Source organism: Simochromis diagramma, unplaced genomic scaffold, assembly GCF_900408965.1.
Source record: "Simochromis diagramma unplaced genomic scaffold, fSimDia1.1 OVJJ01000606.1, whole genome shotgun sequence".
Classification (NCBI taxonomy): domain Eukaryota; kingdom Metazoa; phylum Chordata; class Actinopteri; order Cichliformes; family Cichlidae; genus Simochromis; species Simochromis diagramma.
The window spans coordinates 681,064-697,928 of NW_024387233.1; the positions used below are offsets into that span (position 1 = coordinate 681,064).

General features: G+C 41.0%; 2 protein-coding genes across 3 annotated transcripts; both read left to right on the forward strand.

Annotated features, from left to right (window-relative positions):
* Positions 1–2,297: 2,297 nt before the first annotated feature.
* On the forward strand, positions 2,298–4,616 carry LOC120746903 (acetylcholine receptor subunit delta-like). The gene is made up of 4 exons (XM_040052434.1): positions 2,298–2,439; positions 4,126–4,271; positions 4,402–4,446; positions 4,590–4,616. The coding sequence occupies exons 1-4, from the start codon at positions 2,382–2,384 to the stop codon at positions 4,614–4,616; spliced, it is 276 nt and encodes a 91-aa protein (XP_039908368.1). The 5' UTR covers positions 2,298–2,381.
* A 6,672-nt stretch (positions 4,617–11,288) lies between these two features.
* On the forward strand, positions 11,289–16,641 carry LOC120746938 (protein CIP2A homolog). Of its 2 annotated transcripts, XM_040052509.1 has the most exons (10): positions 11,290–11,661; positions 11,785–11,903; positions 11,995–12,175; positions 13,373–13,447; positions 13,666–13,776; positions 14,226–14,422; positions 14,896–15,009; positions 15,097–15,179; positions 15,487–15,626; positions 16,199–16,640. In XM_040052509.1, the coding sequence occupies exons 1-10, from the start codon at positions 11,602–11,604 to the stop codon at positions 16,343–16,345; spliced, it is 1,227 nt and encodes a 408-aa protein (XP_039908443.1). In that variant the 5' UTR covers positions 11,290–11,601; the 3' UTR covers positions 16,346–16,640. The 2 variants fall into 2 exon arrangements, with proteins under 2 accessions (XP_039908444.1, XP_039908443.1); XM_040052510.1 differs by lacking the exon at positions 13,373–13,447 and having other exon boundaries at positions 11,289–11,661; positions 16,199–16,641.
* The last annotated feature ends 224 nt before the right edge of the window (positions 16,642–16,865 follow it).

The following is a 16,865-nucleotide window of genomic DNA, read 5'->3' on the forward strand; positions in this document are numbered from 1 at the left end:
GATTTGAAATTCGAGAAAAGGTTTATAATGTTAGAGGATTTGGAGAATTCAAATTACCCAGAACTCGAACAACCCGTAAAGGTTTTTGTGTGTCTGTATGTGGTGTGAAAATCTGGAACAGTCTGAGTTCACAACTGAAACAATGCAAAAATATTCATAGATTTAAAATTCTCTACAAACAGTTGGTCTGGTCACAGTATACTCAATGATGGTTTTTTAGTGTGTTCTGTAATGTCTGTTCTCTTACCATTGCTGGTATGGATTCAAAAAAAAAAAAAAAAAAAAAGACTGTGCGTATGTATGTACATATATGTACATGTGTGTGTAGATATATATGTATGTATATGTATGTGTGTATGTGTGTGTTTGTTATTTGTAGTTATTACTGCCTGTTACCTGTGGTAATGTAATTTATAATTTATATATTCTGTATTCAGTTATGAAGGCTCTAATTGTTGTTTGCGAGCTGCAGTTTAGATGCTTGTATGCGCCCGGGGCTGTTGATGGGACTGTATGCAATAATGGGCGTAGCTGCGGGAAGTATATTGTTTTGTTTTGTTTTTTGTTTTTTTGTTGATGAGTGAGTATAGGGGTGGGATTTAATAAGTTTTCTTCGTCCCACTCCTTTTTCAGGCAATTTTTGTTTTTTGTTTTGTGCATTTTATGTTCAATATAGGTATTTGTTGTGCCTGGAAATGAACAAATAAATGAATGAAAAAATGAATGAATGAATGAAATTATTGCAGAGTCTCCACATTATAATTTTACAAAATATCACTGAACTATTGGCACCGTCTCGAGCTTTCAGAATAATAAATAAACGCTTCTGTTTGGAATAAAATAAATACAAATTAGATTTGCGAATAAAATAAACTTTTAAATTATTGCAGAGTGTCCATATTGTAAACAAACAAACAAAATAACGAAAGTATTTGGCATTGACGAACGAACTCCTCATCTGCCCGTGGATCATCAGTCCACTGTGCCGTTAAACCGAGGACTGACATCGCGCACACACTGCTTGTCTTTACCTCTTTAGAAAGTTTTGGCACCATTACCTCCCTGATGTGTGGGCGGTTGGGAATTTCATATCGCAGCTCGAGGATGCTTAGAAGACGATGCAATCCTATGTTTTCCACGACCGGCATTGGCTGGTCATCCAGAGCGATAAAATGAGTCAGAGCCTCTGTTATTTAAACTGCCCGTGGATTTTCTCTTGACATTTTTCATCGCTTTTTCCAAAACCTGAGTTAAAGTTGGCTGTTCCGGTCCACACTGCTGACATTTTGTTTAGCCTAGCTACAGCAGCCTCCAGTTTCTCTCTTTTTTTAAATCTGGAGCTGCCAGTCTCACTCGCCTAACCCTGTGCCTGTTTAGCGCGGGATGTCCCCCTAGTGGCCAATCTAAAAAACTACAACAGAAATGACAAGCCACCCTCTGATTAATGAAATAAGTTGGTATCGGTTCATGGTATCGGTTAACTTTTACGAGTATGAGTACACACACAATTTACAGTATCGGCCCCGATACCTGATACCAGTATCGGTATCGGTGCATCCCTAACAGTCTTGTTTAGCCTCCCTGTACTCTAAGCAGGTACAGAAGATGGCTTTATCAGTCCTTAAAAATGGTTCCCATCCTCTAAGGGCTGAATTTCAGCTTCTTTTCTCAGGACGGAGGTTTCTGTTTCCAGGATGCAGGACAAAGCGTTATAAAAACAGCTTAGTGCTTATTTAATTCAGTGACAGCAACAGGGACAGTTTTTGATTCGAAATGTTTAAATTACTATACATGTGCTACAGTGAGGTTTATATTTTTATTAGGTATGTGTGTTTTTGAAGGGATGCCAAATGCTGTCATTTTTCTTGCCTGTGGGTATAAATAAAGTTACCTTGAACCATGAGAGTCGAACACAGCTTAAAGCTTACTGTGAAAACATTAGAATAATAGTAACTAACGATGTAATGGTATGAGCTTTGAATCCAGCAGGTCAGCAGGGAGAAACAGGAATCAGGATTTTTTTTCTGCCCAAATATAAATTAGAGGGATGATCGATTTATTTGTACCTGCTTTCATATTTATTGGTGTTTGAATATCGCCTGTCTGTGACATCATACAGACCCAAGAGTGAAAAAAGTGTCTCAAACTGAGTGTTGTTGTTGTTTTTTTTAACTTATTCAGATCTCATAATTTAAAACTCCATGTTTATTATCAGTTTCCCGTACGGGGTGGAGGTGACAGCAGCTGGCGGCTCAGGCCTGCTCTGTGCTTTCTATTTTCTGCTCGGTGTGTCTGCAGCTGTTGTTTGTCACTCTGCCTCTCGGGTTCTGGCAGCAGGTCGGTGGGTGAAAGGGCTCTGGACCTCTCACTTCCACTCAGCCATGGAGCTTCAGCGTGCAGCACTGGCCACTCTGTTCCTGCTCACACTGCTGTCGTCGGGTAAGTTAGTGAAAACGTTAAGCTGATAACCTGACGAAATGTTTTCAAAGCAAATCTTTTATTTTAAAGGTTGAAAATATCTTTAATCATAAAGCAGGAAGTTTATTCTTACTGGAAAATGTAATCTACAGCTAAAGCAGTTGGTCTGTTATGTGACCGACTAAACTTTTGTGTCAGACTTATTTCAAGTCTTTTTTTTAAATGGAAGTGTTTTTGGGGGGGTTTCTAAGGAAGGACTCATTGAGCAAATAGTTGGGTATTGAGACATTACAGAGGGTTTTTTTTAAATCCAAATTAAAACCTCGTTAGTGAAAAATGATCATCTCAAATAGAGAAATGTAAACTCAGTGATGTGCAGCGTGCGCTTTGAATCAGATTGGTGAAAATCAAAGCGCTGCTGTGTGGTGAGCTGTAGGATGGGAAGCCAGTTATCCGTCGTGGTCGATGGATCTGCAGAGCAGCTGTGAAATCCGAGCAGCATGAAGCATTCATGCGCTTGGATCCCGTCTGTTTTCCTCTCTGAATGTCATGCTTGTTTACAGTGTATTTATGTCACTAGGCCTGGCCGTTACTCAAAAAACAAACTAAAAACAAACACAAAAGATGTCACCTGGACTTTGTGGGATTGTGGATTTCTAAATTGAGCAGCACATTCTTTGAGTTTAGAGATGAGTTTATGTTTGACCTCGGAAAACAGGAGCTGGAAGCCCATTAGGAAGCAACATTGAAGCTTTCAAGTGTCTCATCTCCTGAGCAGATGGAGTCGCTCTGATTCAGCTTTGGACTAATACTGGGATCAGACTCCACACTGTAAACCAAACTGTCACTGGTGATACCGTTTGATTTATTTTGATCTTAAGACTCAGATTTTAATTTAAAGAGTAAACATGTCTAAATTCAAACACCGTCAACAGAAAGAAGCTGGTTGGGGGGGTCTGAGCTAGTGCAGGGAGCCGAGTTGAGCTGCACTGCTTCATACTCTCTACACGCCTCATCCACGTCATACCCCACCTGTCCCTCTGATGTCAGCACTGCTGCACCCACCCAGCATCCACCTCTAATGTTTGCAGTTGATCTTTAGACCTTCCCATTGTTCTGAGCACTGGTCAGTCCAAAGAGTTTACTTCACCTTACAATATAAAACACCTTGAAGTGACTGTGGCTGAGATTAAACTCAGTGTAAGTAAAATTGAATTGAACTGAAATGAATTAGCAGTATAATATGAAAGGCGTGTGTGTTTTCATGTATGTCTTCCTTCCATATTCGGCAATAAATGACTTTAAGGCTGGAAAAAAAAGAAGCTGTTTTTTAAAATAATAGATTATTACGTCATGAGAAAAAAATGAAAACTGACATCTTTGTGCAAAATTTTAAAGATAACTTGAAAAAAGGTAGAAAAAAGTAAAGTTGCTTTTTTCTTTTAACTCATGTTTAATTATAGAAATAGATTTACTGTTGAGTGTCTCATTCCTCCATCACAGTACTGGTTGCTTTCTAGGTTTCCAGCAGAGTTTTTTGCCCACTGCCTCCTCAGCAGGTTTGGTTTGCTCATCTTAAATACTGAAACGTGTCCTTTGTTGGCATGCTGGACTTTTGTATAATCTCTCCCAGTTTTAGTAGGAGCAGCTTAGAGAATATGAACAGCAGTTGTAAAACGTGTGTGTTTTAATCTGTGTGTGTGTTAGAGTGCAATGGCAGGAACGAAGAGGAGCGTGTTATTGAATACGTGTTCAAAGAGATGGGATACAACAAGGAGCTGCGCCCCGTCGAGAAGCAGCAGGATGTTGTCGATGTCAACCTCGCCCTCACGCTCTCCAACCTCATCTCTCTGGTTCGCAGCTTCTGTGTGTTTATGTAGTTCATCCTGTCATTAAAACTTTAAATGTGTCCGTTAGGCTGAAAGTTTAAATCGAACACATTCAAACAGAAACATCGATGTTTGTCTTTGTTCTCCTCTGTAGAAAGAAGTAGATGAGACGCTGCTGACGAACGTGTGGCTGGAAATTGTGGGTAACAATTCATTCTTTTACATCTTCATATTCAGTACTTGCAGCTCTTTATTTACTTTGTGTGTGTGTGTGTGGGTGTGTGTGGTGTGTGTGTGTGTGTGTGTGTGTGTGTGTGTGTGTGTGTGTGTGTGTTATGGCAGACGTGGACTGACTACCGGCTGACGTGAATTCCACAGAGTTTGGTGGCATTGAGATACTCCCGGCTGCCGCCCAGCATGGTGTGGCTGCCGGAGATCGTTCTGGACAAAACAAGTGATGGTCACACAAAAAACCTCATGTTTATGCCAATGGAAAATTAAAAAAGTTTAAAGATGTTATTTGTCCGTCTCTATGAGATAAGTAAATTAAAACTATTTTGTCATGATAATCCCAGTCATTAAGGCCTGGCCCTGTTTTTGCCACCCTGAGTGAAAACCACTGCTGGTATTCTGTGGATTTATGAGACAAAAGCTGAACTTTTTGGGAGGTTTGAGTCCCGTTACATCTGGTGTTAAACCAAGCCAACAGCAAAGAATGGTGGAGGGGCTACTTTGCTGCTTCAGGACGATTTGGTGTAATTGATGGAACCATTAATTCTGGTCTGTTTGGCCATTAATTTGCTGTCTGAACCTTGGGAGCACTTGTATTATACAGCAGGACAATGATCCAAAACACAGCAGGAAGTCCATCTGAGAATGAGTGAGTCAAATGCTTTGGTGTGACCTTAAAGCTGCTGTTCATGCTCAAAAATCCTCCAATGTGACTGTATTAAAACAACTCTGCAAAGTAAAGTTGGCCAAACGTCCTCCACAGTGATGTGAAAGACTCACTGGCAGTTATCTCAAACACTTGACTGCAGTTCTTGCCAGTAAGGCTGGCACATGTTATTAGGTTTTTCACGCAGGTTTGAATGTTTTTTCCCTTAATAATTAAAATCATATTTTTAAAAACAACATTTCTATTTACTCAGGTTGTCTTAAAGATTCTCAAACATTCAAGTGTTGCAAAAACTTTTTCACAGTACTGCAAAACCAAATCCGTTTAAGGCATACACTTTGTGTTGATCTCCTTAAATTACAGCTGAAAGTCTGCAATGATGTAAAACCCACTGTGGTGGAGTAAAGAGCCCAATAAAATAAACAAATCATGTTGCAAAAACAGATTTTTCCTAACTGTATGTCCTTTCCTCCTTCCCCCATGTCTCAGTAATGATGCCCCAGTTGAAGTGGCCTACTACAGAATTGTCTGTGATGAAAATGGTTTCTGCTACTGGTTGCCACCGAAGGGCTCAGCTGAGGGCTGAGGTAACATGTGTGTTAGTTTTTATTCTTTCCTTTAGATTATGATATGCACTGTTTGCAGTGCCAGCTTCTTAAACGTGAGGATCATGTGCTTATTCTTTTTTGTGATGTTAAAACAAACATCATAATGAGCATTTAAACTTTGTTTTTCCTGTTTTTTCTCACATTTTGTGCTAGAAGATTAATAGTGAATAAATACGTGTAAACGACGTTTAATTCAGTCCCAGGTTGTAGTTTGCAGATGCACCGCGTCACGCTGTCCGTGCCAAATGCTTTTCTGATGTTAAATGTGAAGCAGTGTCAGTGTGAGCACCTCCTAAAATCATAAATTAAATCAAGCCAGGGAAAGTTCATCTTTGCTTAGAAGTGTAATCACTGATCCTCGCTGTTTTTAGTAAAATCCACTTTCCTGTATGTTAATGCCCCGTGTTCTGCCCGCAGGCTCGTAAGCTGGGCGGTCTGCTGAAGGACGCCGAGCGGCGGCGCGAGGAGCTGAAGGTGGAGCTGAGCGGCCAGGTGCTGGAGGTGGAGCGCTCCAGAGCTGACATGGAGGAGCTGCTGCAGCACAACTCCAGGCTACAGCGGGACTCTGAGGAGCACCAGGCCCGAAAGGAGCCTACAACACCCTGCTCAACAGGTCAGAGGCACTTGGTGAAACCATGGTGGGATTTATTTTATTGTTTGTTTATTTGTTTATTTTGGCTCTATTTAATAACAGCTGTAGTTAAACAGTGAAGGTTTTCCTCACACTTCGCTCTCTGAGCCAACACAGTCAATCTGCACTATTTCCTTTTAACGCAAGTAGAAGAGGAAAAACACTTTTTTGTGTTTTGATGAAGTTACAGATGCTGGGGTCAAACGTGTTTTGACTTCTTAACCACCAAAGTCTCTTTTTTCTGTTCCTTTTTTAGTTCTCACTTTAAAGTCACAAGTCCTGATCTGTGATCACTGCTGCAGATTTAACCAGTACGTCCGCTTTGTTTCCACCTGAGAGAAATGATCTTATAACACGTGTATAACAAGACTTATTTCAGGCTGTGGAAATGAAACTTTGGGCTGGTTTATTGGGACGTGCAGATGTGTGACAGTCTGCTCTGCAGGTTCAATGAGACGGAGCGGCTGCTGAAGGAGGTGCAGGCGGCTCACGTTTCTCCACCAAACAGACGGACACCCTGAAGAAGAACCATGAAGCCTCCAGCGCAGCAAAACAAGTGTGCCACCACACACACACACACGTGCGACACTTGTTTCCTTTGACCTGAAGACGAGGTTTCTGACGCTCGTGCTCTGTTAGGACGGCGTCATTGTTGGGCGAGAGAGAAGAGGAGATCAGATCGTTAATTCAGATCTACAGAAGAAAAACGGTGAAATTCTAGGTTGGTTTTCAGTTAATTTCACAGTAACAGACAAATGTGTGTATCCAAATATGGGAAATGACCTTCCCCCTGAAATCTGATCCCAAGACCTTCATTCATCAGAGATGTGAGAAAATCTGTGTAACTTTATTTGTTTATTAGAGGAACGTTTTTATTGTCGCCTGCAAAGTTTGTCCAAAACCGCCTCTGACGATAAAGTCAAGATTATATGATGTTTTTTATCAGCGCTGAGATTAAAAACAACCTAAAGGATTTGTAACCTATCCATGAGCCTCAGGAGCACTTTGCTTTGTTCCTGTCAGGTCTGCGGCTGAACTCCGGGCTGAGGAGGAGAAGGTGAAGGAAAAGGAGCAGGAGAGGAGAGACCTGGAGGAGACGGTGGATGTTTTAAGGAAAGAACTCAACAAAACAGAGCAGGCCCGGAAGGACGCCAGCATCAAGGTAACAACAGGAGTGCCGATCCAACGCGACACGTTTGCTCCAAGCTACACCTGCAGCTTCTATACTTTGTTTCCTTAACATGTAAAGTATTTGTTGGGCTTCTTTTTCTTATTTGACGCCTTAATTTTAGCTCATGCATGCACCTGTGATTTGATGGACAATTGACAGAAAAGTCGTTCTCTGTTCTCACGTGTGTGAAGAGATGCTGATAAGAAACAAACGATGCTTGGAAAATGAACAAAGAAAGAAACTAAAATCCTCCAAAAGGAAAACAAAATGTCCAAATTCACATAAAGTGAAACGCCTTTTTGACAGCTTAATAAACGTAATAAATAAATTAAAACAGCCTTTTAGATTCAGACTTTAAAAAAAAAAATCCCAAAATTGAAGAGCTTAACCATCGAGGCGTGAGACGGAGTCAAAAACAGATCCTGCAGCCTGTCCCAAAGCTTCTGTCCACAGACGAATCCAAGCTTGTCACGGTTTAAGTCGATGATCAGGCAGCAGACAGGAGATAAACCCAGGCTGGTTTTGATGTAGAACATTTCTGTTTTCCAGGCGCGTCTCTGGAGCTGCAGAAGAGTCAGCGGGAGACGAAGCTGAAGCAGAAGGAGGACGAGTGAACAAACACCTGCGATGATCGCCATGACCACAGCCTCAGCAGCGGCAAAATGAAGAGCGACGTCAACTGTCGCTCTGAGCAGCGACCGAGCTGCACCGGAGAAAATCTAGTTTGAAAAACATCCCCATCAACTTTCAAGACTATAAGCTTGAGCTTTAAACCTTCAGGAAACTTTATAGAAAACACTTAATGAACTGTATTAAACACAATTATATTTTAAAATATGTCAGTTTGTCTGGTCTGTGTTTTTATTTGGTAAATAAATGATAGATATGTGTGTACATCCTAGATCGTTTTTGTAAATTCCTCTTTTAAAAAATATTTTAAAACGTAACTAAATAACTGTAGCCTCGGCCTGCTTTTTGAAATAATTTTAATACATTTACATATTTATAGAGCGACGGATGTTTTCAGGCAGATGTTTCTGATTTGTTCAGTATTTTTTCATATTCTTGTGAACAGAATATTATCTGGCTCCCACAGATCAAATATGAGATGGTCCAGTCGTCTGATAGGTGAGCCGCAGTCTTAGGGATGCAACGATACCAGTTTTTTCAAACGATACATAATACATTAATTGGAAGACAGGTTTTTATTATATTCCCTGCCGATAAAAAATTAAATCTAAAAATGAACACAAAAATTTCAAGTGAAAAATAAGCACTTCTGTACATATGCAGAGTCTCCACATATAATTTTACAAAATATCACTGAACTATTGGCACCGTCTCGAGCTTCAGATAATAAATAAACGCTTCTGTTTGGAATAAAATAAATACAAATTAGATTTGCGAATAAAATAAACTTTTAAATTATGCAGAGTGTCCATGTAAACAAACAAACAAAAGAACGAAAGTATTTGGCATTGACGAACGAACTCCTCATCTGCCCGTGGATCATCAGTCCACTGTGCGTTAAACGAGGACTGACATCGCGCACAACTGCTTGCTTTACCTCTTTAGAAAGTTTTGGCACCATTACCTCCCTGATGTGTGGGCGGTTGGGAATTTCATATCGCAGCTCGAGGATGCTTAGAAGACGATGCAATCCTATGTTTCCACGACCGCATTGGCTGGTCATCCAGAGCGATAAAGAGTCAGAGCCTCTGTTATTTAAACTGCCCGTGGATTTTCTTTGACATTTTTCATCGCTTTTCAAAACCTGAGTTAAAGTTGGCTGTTCCGGTCCACACTGCTGACATTTTGTTTAGCCTAGCTACAGCAGCCTCCAGTTTCTCTCTTTTTTTAAATCTGGAGCTGCCAGTCTCACTCGCCTAACCCTGTGCCTGTTTAGCGCGGGATGTCCCCCTAGTGGCCAATCTAAAAAACTACAACAGAAATGACAAGCCACCTCTGATTAATGAAATAAGTTGGTATCGGTTCATGGTATCGGTTAACTTTTACGAGTATGAGTACAACAACAATTTACAGTATCGGCCCCGATACCTGATACCAGTATCGGTATGGTGCATCCCTAACAGTCTTGTTTAGCCTCCCTGTACTCTAAGCAGGTACAGAAGATGGCTTTATCAGTCCTTAAAATGGTCCCATCCTCTAAGGGCTGAATTTCAGCTTCTTTTCTCAGGACGGAGGTTTCTGTTTCCAGGAGGCAGGACAAAGCGTTATAAAACAGCTTAGTGCTTATTTAATTCAGTGAGCAACAGGGACAGTTTTTGACTCGAAACGTTAAAGTACTATAAATGTGTTACAGTGAGGTTTATATTTATTAGGTATGTGGTTTTTGAAGGGATGCCAAATGCTGTCATTTTCTTGCCTGTGGGTAAAATAAAGTTACCTTGAACCATGAGAGTCGAAACAGCTTAAGCTTACTGTGAAAACATTAGAATAATAGTAACTAACGATGTAATGGTATGAGCTTTGAATCCAGCAGGTCAGCAGGGAGAAACAGGAATCAGGATTTTTTTCTGCCCAAATATAAATTGGAGGGATGATCGATTTATTTGTACCTGCTTCCATATTTATTGGTGTTTGAATATCGCCTGTCTGTGACATCATACAGACCCAACGAGTGAAAAAAGTGTCTCAAACTGAGTGTTGTTGTTGTTTTTTTTAACTTATTCAGATCTCAAATTTAAAAACTCCATGTTTATTATCAGTTTCCCGTACGGGGTGGAGGTGACAGCAGCTGGCGGCTCAGGCCTGCTCTGTGCTTTCTATTTTCTGCTCGGTGTGTCTGCGCTGTTGTTTGTCACTCTGCCTCTCGGGTTCTGGCAGCAGGTCGGTGGGTGAAAGGGCTCTGGACCTCTCACTTCCACTCAGCCATGGAGCTTCAGCGTGCAGCACTGGCCACTCTGTTCCTGCTCACACTGCTGTCGTCGGGTAAGTTAGTGAAAACGTTAAGCTGATAACCTGGACGAAATGTTTTCAAAGCAAATCTTTTATTTAAAGGTTGAAAATATCTTTAATCATAAAGCAGAATTTATTCTTACTGGAAAATGTAATCTACAGCTAAAGCAGTTGGTCTGTATGTGACCGACTAAACTTTTTGTCAGACTTATTTCAAGTCTTTTTTTTAAATGGAAGTGTTTTTGGGGGGGTTCTAAGGAAGGACTCATTGAGCAAATAGGTGGTATTGAGACATTACAGAGGGTTTTTTTAAAATCCAAATTAAAACTCGTTAGTGAAAATGATCATCTCAAATAGAAAATGTAAACTCAGTGATGTGCAGCGTGCCCTTTGAATCAGATTGGTGAAAATCAAAGCGCTGCTGTGTGGTGAGCTGTAGGATGGGAAGCCAGTTATCCGTCGTGGTCGATGGATCTGCAGAGCAGCTGTGAAACCGAGCAGCATGAAGCATCATGCGCTTGGATCCCGTCTGTTTTCCTCTCTGAATGTCATGCTTGTTTACAGTGTATTTATGTCACAGGCCTGGCCGTTACTCAAAAAACAAACTAAAAACAAACAAAAAAGATTCACCTGGACTTGTGGGATTGTGGATTTCTAAATTGAGCAGCACATTCTTTGAGTTTAGAGATGAGTTTATGTTGACCTCGGAAACAGGAGCTGGAAGCCCATTAGGAGCAACATGTAGCTTTCAAGTGTCTCATCTCCTGAGGCAGAATGATCAGTCTATACTTAGTATTGTTACTATTGATAACAGGATTTAAGCGAAGGCGTTTGGCCACTTACATACTTAGAAAGGCCTTAAAATGCTTCCTTCCCACAGAGCTGCAAATAACATTCAGGCACAAATGTAAGTTTGAAAAATCAGCTGCCACCCTGATCCTGAAACAGCTTAAATCAGCTTTTCATGATGAATTAAAGAACTCATAGACATAATGTTACGTTATTATGTTGAGTTAATTTAGCTGATGAAAGTTTTCTAACTACTTTTGAGGTATTTTAAGATATTAAAGTGTGTGTGTGGTTTCAGTCAGGTGTGTGCAGAAGCTCTGCTGAAGACCCTGGAGTTGATGAGCAAACTGAGACAGCATGTGAAGGACATGGAGACCAGCTTCTACAGGATGCTGCAGGTATTACATACAGGCTGACGTTATTTACCTTCCGTACATTCTCACTGACTGCATGTTTTTAGTGCACGCAGGGTTTTGTGTTCAGTTGAAACGAGCCGTTATTCTCTCTGTTTTATCCCTCAGGACCAGAGGATTGTGACGCCGCTCTCTCTGGCCCTCACGTCCCACCACAGAGACCGTGTGCAGACCGGGCTCTCTCTGCTGCTTGAAGCCACTCCCCTCCCAGACTTCCCCTCGTTCGTGTGAGTCTCATGATCCAAACTACACATTTTTATCCAGAAATATTTAATAGTTCTGTGAATCGTGGACAACATTTCTTTGTTTTTTCTCAAGTCTGGGAGAAAGCATCGCCGCCAACAACGCTTATCGCCAGCGAGAGGCCGAGCTGTCTGTGAAGCGTGTGGCAGTGCAGGAAGTCCCGCCTCTCAGGACAAACACCAGCACGCTGGACTCTTCCAGTGTCCACAGCAAAAGTGTCCACAGTCTGGTGGAGAAGATTCAGACTGGGCTGGAGGTAGAGTGTGCAAGAGTGTTTCTCTGTGACTGTTGAAACGTGAACATTTCCATGGGGGAGGCAAACAGCTGTGATCAGAACATAAGACCAGGATGAAGCATTTTCTTCTTTCATTCAAACAGATTTGATCTTCAGGTGATTTGCTTCTACGGGTTAATTTTATTAAAACCGTTAAAGTTTTAAGACCAAAAAAGGTGAAAAAGTTTTACAATAAACGCCTTCAGATCGACTCCTGGAAACTGTGGGATGGTTGGGTTGGTTAGTCTCTTTCTTTGTTTGTTGTTGTTGTTGTCATCAGATGAAGCATGCTTTACAGACTACACATGTACAAACTAGATTACAGATGCTAGTCAAGGATCGTGGCCTCTCGGTGGCTCACAGCGTGAAGTCCTGCGTTCATTAGTCATACACGATGAGGATCAGTCAGATCAACACAACCAAAAGGGGGAAGACGCCATCTTTTGGTGCACTTTAACAAATGCAAATTAAATTTCATCCTCAAATTAACTATTAGGTAATGTAAATTATTCAAGAACACCACCAGGCTTTTATTTTATTTATTTTCATTTTAATATTCACATTTTACCGGAAACCATAAGTTGTTTAAATGTCCAAAATTAAAATCAATTGATACAATAAAAATAATTTAAATAAAATCACCTTTTGAGCGTACTGCAGATTATGGGTTCTCTAAAATGTCGTGGCGTCCAACCACATGCGTGTCCTGCATCCATGTTTAACTTTTACTTTGAAATATTTTAGGACCAAAATGTTTTTGCTTGATTTTTGTGGGTCAAAACAATAAAACGTTGTTTGGACTGCTGCTAACAAAGGAAACGTCTTAAATTACAGAAACAAACGTGATTTATCAAACTTTATAATGTAGCTACAGGCTGTGCACACACAGTGCAGTTTTATCAGATAATGCACAGAAGTAAAAACACTAAAATATTAGATTCTGATATTATTTTCCACTTTTTTTGTTCCCTGGATAATTTAAAGTCGTCGGGGCCTCGAAAACTGTTTCACAAAGAAATATTTTATTATTTAAAGTGTTTAAAGGTCGTAAAGTTTGGGAAAATTTGGTGTAACCCCTGGAAACGGTGTCAGCAACATTTCCAGACAAACAAAACTGTGTCATAAATGTTTTCAATCTTCCCGTCGACGTTTCCACTGAAGTCTGTCTGATGCTTGCAGCTGCAGGAGCAGGTCAAAGACTCGCACGTGTCCGAGATCATCGACGTGTATGAACAGAAGCTGGGCGCGTACGCGGTGAGTACATCAGGCCTAAGAAAAGCGATGAACACTGCTGTAATGTTGCACACGAGTAACCACGCAGTTTAAAAATCTTTGTTTGTTTTTAACCGTCTGATTTTTACTTCTTGAGAGTTATTTGTTGATGTAACACTGAAGCCTCTGCAGGAGCATTCAGACTTTATCTGGATTTTAGCATTTCTGTATCTGATGAAGGTTTCTGTGTGTCTCCTCAGTCTAAGGAGAGCCGTCTGCAGGACTTGTTGGAGGCGAAGGCTCTGGCTCTTTCTCAGGCCGACCGTCTCCTCGCTCAGTATCGCTTTCAGAGAGCTCAGGCTGAGGCTGAGGTAACATGTTGTTATTGTTTTTATTCTTTCCTTTAGATTATGATAATGCACTGTTTGCAGTGCCAGCTTCTTAAACGTGAGGATCATGTGCTTTATCTTTTTTGTGATGTTAAAACAAACATCATAATGAGCTATTTAAACTTTGTTTTTCCTGTTTTTTCTCACATTTTGTGCTAGAAGATTAATAGTGAATAAATACGTGTAATTACGACGTTTAATTCAGTCCCAGGTTGTAGTTTGCAGATGCACCGCGTCACGCTGTCCGTGCCAAATGCTTTTCTGATGTTAAATGTGAAGCAGTGTCAGTGTGAGCACCTCCTAAAATCATTAAATTAAATCAAGCCATGGGAAAGTTCATCTTTGCTTAGAAGTGTAATCACTGATCCTCGCTGTTTTTAGTAAAATCCACTTTTCCTGTATGTTAATTTTGCCCCGTGTTCTGCCCGCAGGCTCGTAAGCTGGGCGGTCTGCTGAAGGACGCCGAGCGGCGGCGCGAGGAGCTGAAGGTGGAGCTGAGCGGCCAGGTGCTGGAGGTGGAGCGCTCCAGAGCTGACATGGAGGAGCTGCTGCAGCACAACTCCAGGCTACAGCGGGACTCTGAGGAGCACCAGGCCCTGAAAGGAGCCTACAACACCCTGCTCAACAGGTCAGAGGCACTTTGGTGAAACCATGGTGGGATTTATTTATTTGTTTGTTTATTTGTTTATTTTGGCTCTATTTTTAATAACAGCTGTAGTTAAACAGTGAAGGTTTTCCTCACACTTCGCTCTCTGAGCCAACACAGTTCAATCTGCACTATTTCCTTTTAACGCCAGTAAGAAGAGGAAAAACACTTTTTTGTGTTTTGATGAAGTTACAGATGCTGGGGTCAAACGTGTTTTGACTTCTTAACCACCAAAGTCTCTTTTTTCTGTTCCTTTTTTAGTTCTCACTTTTAAAGTCCACAGGCTTGATCTGTGATCACTGCTGCAGATTTAACCAGTACTGTCCTGCTTTGTTTCCACCTGAGAGAAATGATCTTATAACACGTGTATAACAAGACTTTATTTCAGGCTGTGGAAATGAAACTTTGGGCTGGTTTATTGGGACGTGCAGATGTGTGACAGTTCTGCTCTGCAGGTTCAATGAGACGGAGCGGCTGCTGAAGGAGGTGCAGGCGGCTCACGTTTCTCTCACCAAACAGACGGACACCCTGAAGAAGAACCATGAAGCCCTCCAGCTGCAGCAAAACAAGTGTGCCACACACACACACACACACGTGCGACACTTGTTTCCTTTGACCTGAAGACGAGGTTTCTGACGCTCGTTGCTCTTTGTTAGGACGGCGTCATTGTTGCAGGAGAGAGAAGAGGAGATCAGATCGCTTAATTCAGATCTACAGAAGAAAAACGGTGAAATCTCAGGTTGGTTTTCAGTTAATTTCACAGTAACAGACAAATGTGTGTATCCTAAATATGGGAAATGACCTTTCCCCCTGAAATCTGATCCCAAGACTCTTCATTCATCAGAGATGTGAGAAAATCTGTGTAACTTTTATTTGTTTATTAGAGGAACGTTTTTATTGTCGCCTGCAAATGTTTGTCCAAAACCGCCTCTGACTGATAAAGTCAAGATTATATGATGTTTTTATCAGCGCTGAGATTAAAAACAACCTAAAGGATTTGTAACCTATCCATGAGCCTCAGGAGCACTTTGCTTTGTTCCTGTCAGGTCTGCGTGCTGAACTCCGGGCTGAGGAGGAGAAGGTGAAGGAAAAGGAGCAGGAGAGGAGAGACCTGGAGGAGACGGTGGATGTTTTAAGGAAAGAACTCAACAAAACAGAGCAGGCCCGGAAGGACGCCAGCATCAAGGTAACAACAGGAGTGCCGATCCAACGCGACACGTTTGCTCCAAGCTACACCTGCAGCTTCTATACCTTTGTTTCCTTAACATGTAAAGTATTTTGTTGGGCTTCTTTTTCTTTTATTTGACGCCTTAATTTTAGCTCATGCATGCACCTGTGATTTGATGGACAATTGACAGAAAAGTCGTTCTCTGTTCTCACGTGTGTGAAGAGATGCTGATAAGAAACAAACGATGCTTGGAAAATGAACAAAGAAAGAAACTAAAATCCTCCAAAAAGGGAAAACAAAATGTCCAAATTCACATAAAGTGAAACGCCTTTTTGACAGCTTAATAAACGTAATAAAATAAATTAAAACAGCCTTTTAGATTCAGATCTTTAAAAAAAAAAATCCCAAAATTGAAGAGCTTTTAACCATCGAGGCGTGAGACGGAGTCAAAAACAGATTCCTGCAGCCTGTCCCAAAGCTTCTGTCCACAGACGAATCCAAGCTTGTCACGGTTTAAGTCGATGATCAGGCAGCAGACAGGAGATAAACCCAGGCTGGTTTCTTGATGTAGAACATTTTCTGTTTTCCAGGCGTCGTCTCTGGAGCTGCAGAAGAGTCAGCTGGAGACGAAGCTGAAGCAGAAGGAGGACGAGTTGAACAAACACTCTGCGATGATCGCCATGATCCACAGCCTCAGCAGCGGCAAGATGAAGAGCGACGTCAACCTGTCGCTCTGAGCAGCGACCGAGCTGCACCGGAGAAAATCTGATTTGAAAAACATCCCCTCAACTTTCAAGACTATAAGCTTGAGCTTTAAACCTTCAGGAAACTTTATAGAAAACACTTAATGAACTGTATTAAACACAACTTATATTTTAAAATATGTCAGTTTGTCTGTGTCTGTGTTTTTATTTGGTAAATAAATGATAGATATGTGTGTACATCCTAGATCGTTTTTGTAAATTCCTCTTTTAAAAAATATTTTAAAACGTAACTAAAATAAACTGTAGCCTCGGCCTGCTTTTTGAAATAAATTTTTAATTATCATTTACATATTTATAGAGCTGACGGATGTTTTCAGGCAGATGTTTCTGATTTGTTCAGTATTTTTTCATAATTCTTGTGAACAGAATATTATCTGGCTTCCCAACAGATCAAATATTGAGATGGTCCAGTCGTCTGATAGGTGAGCCGCAGTCTTTAGGGATGCAACGATACCAGTTTTTTCAAACCGATACTATAATACAATTAATTGGA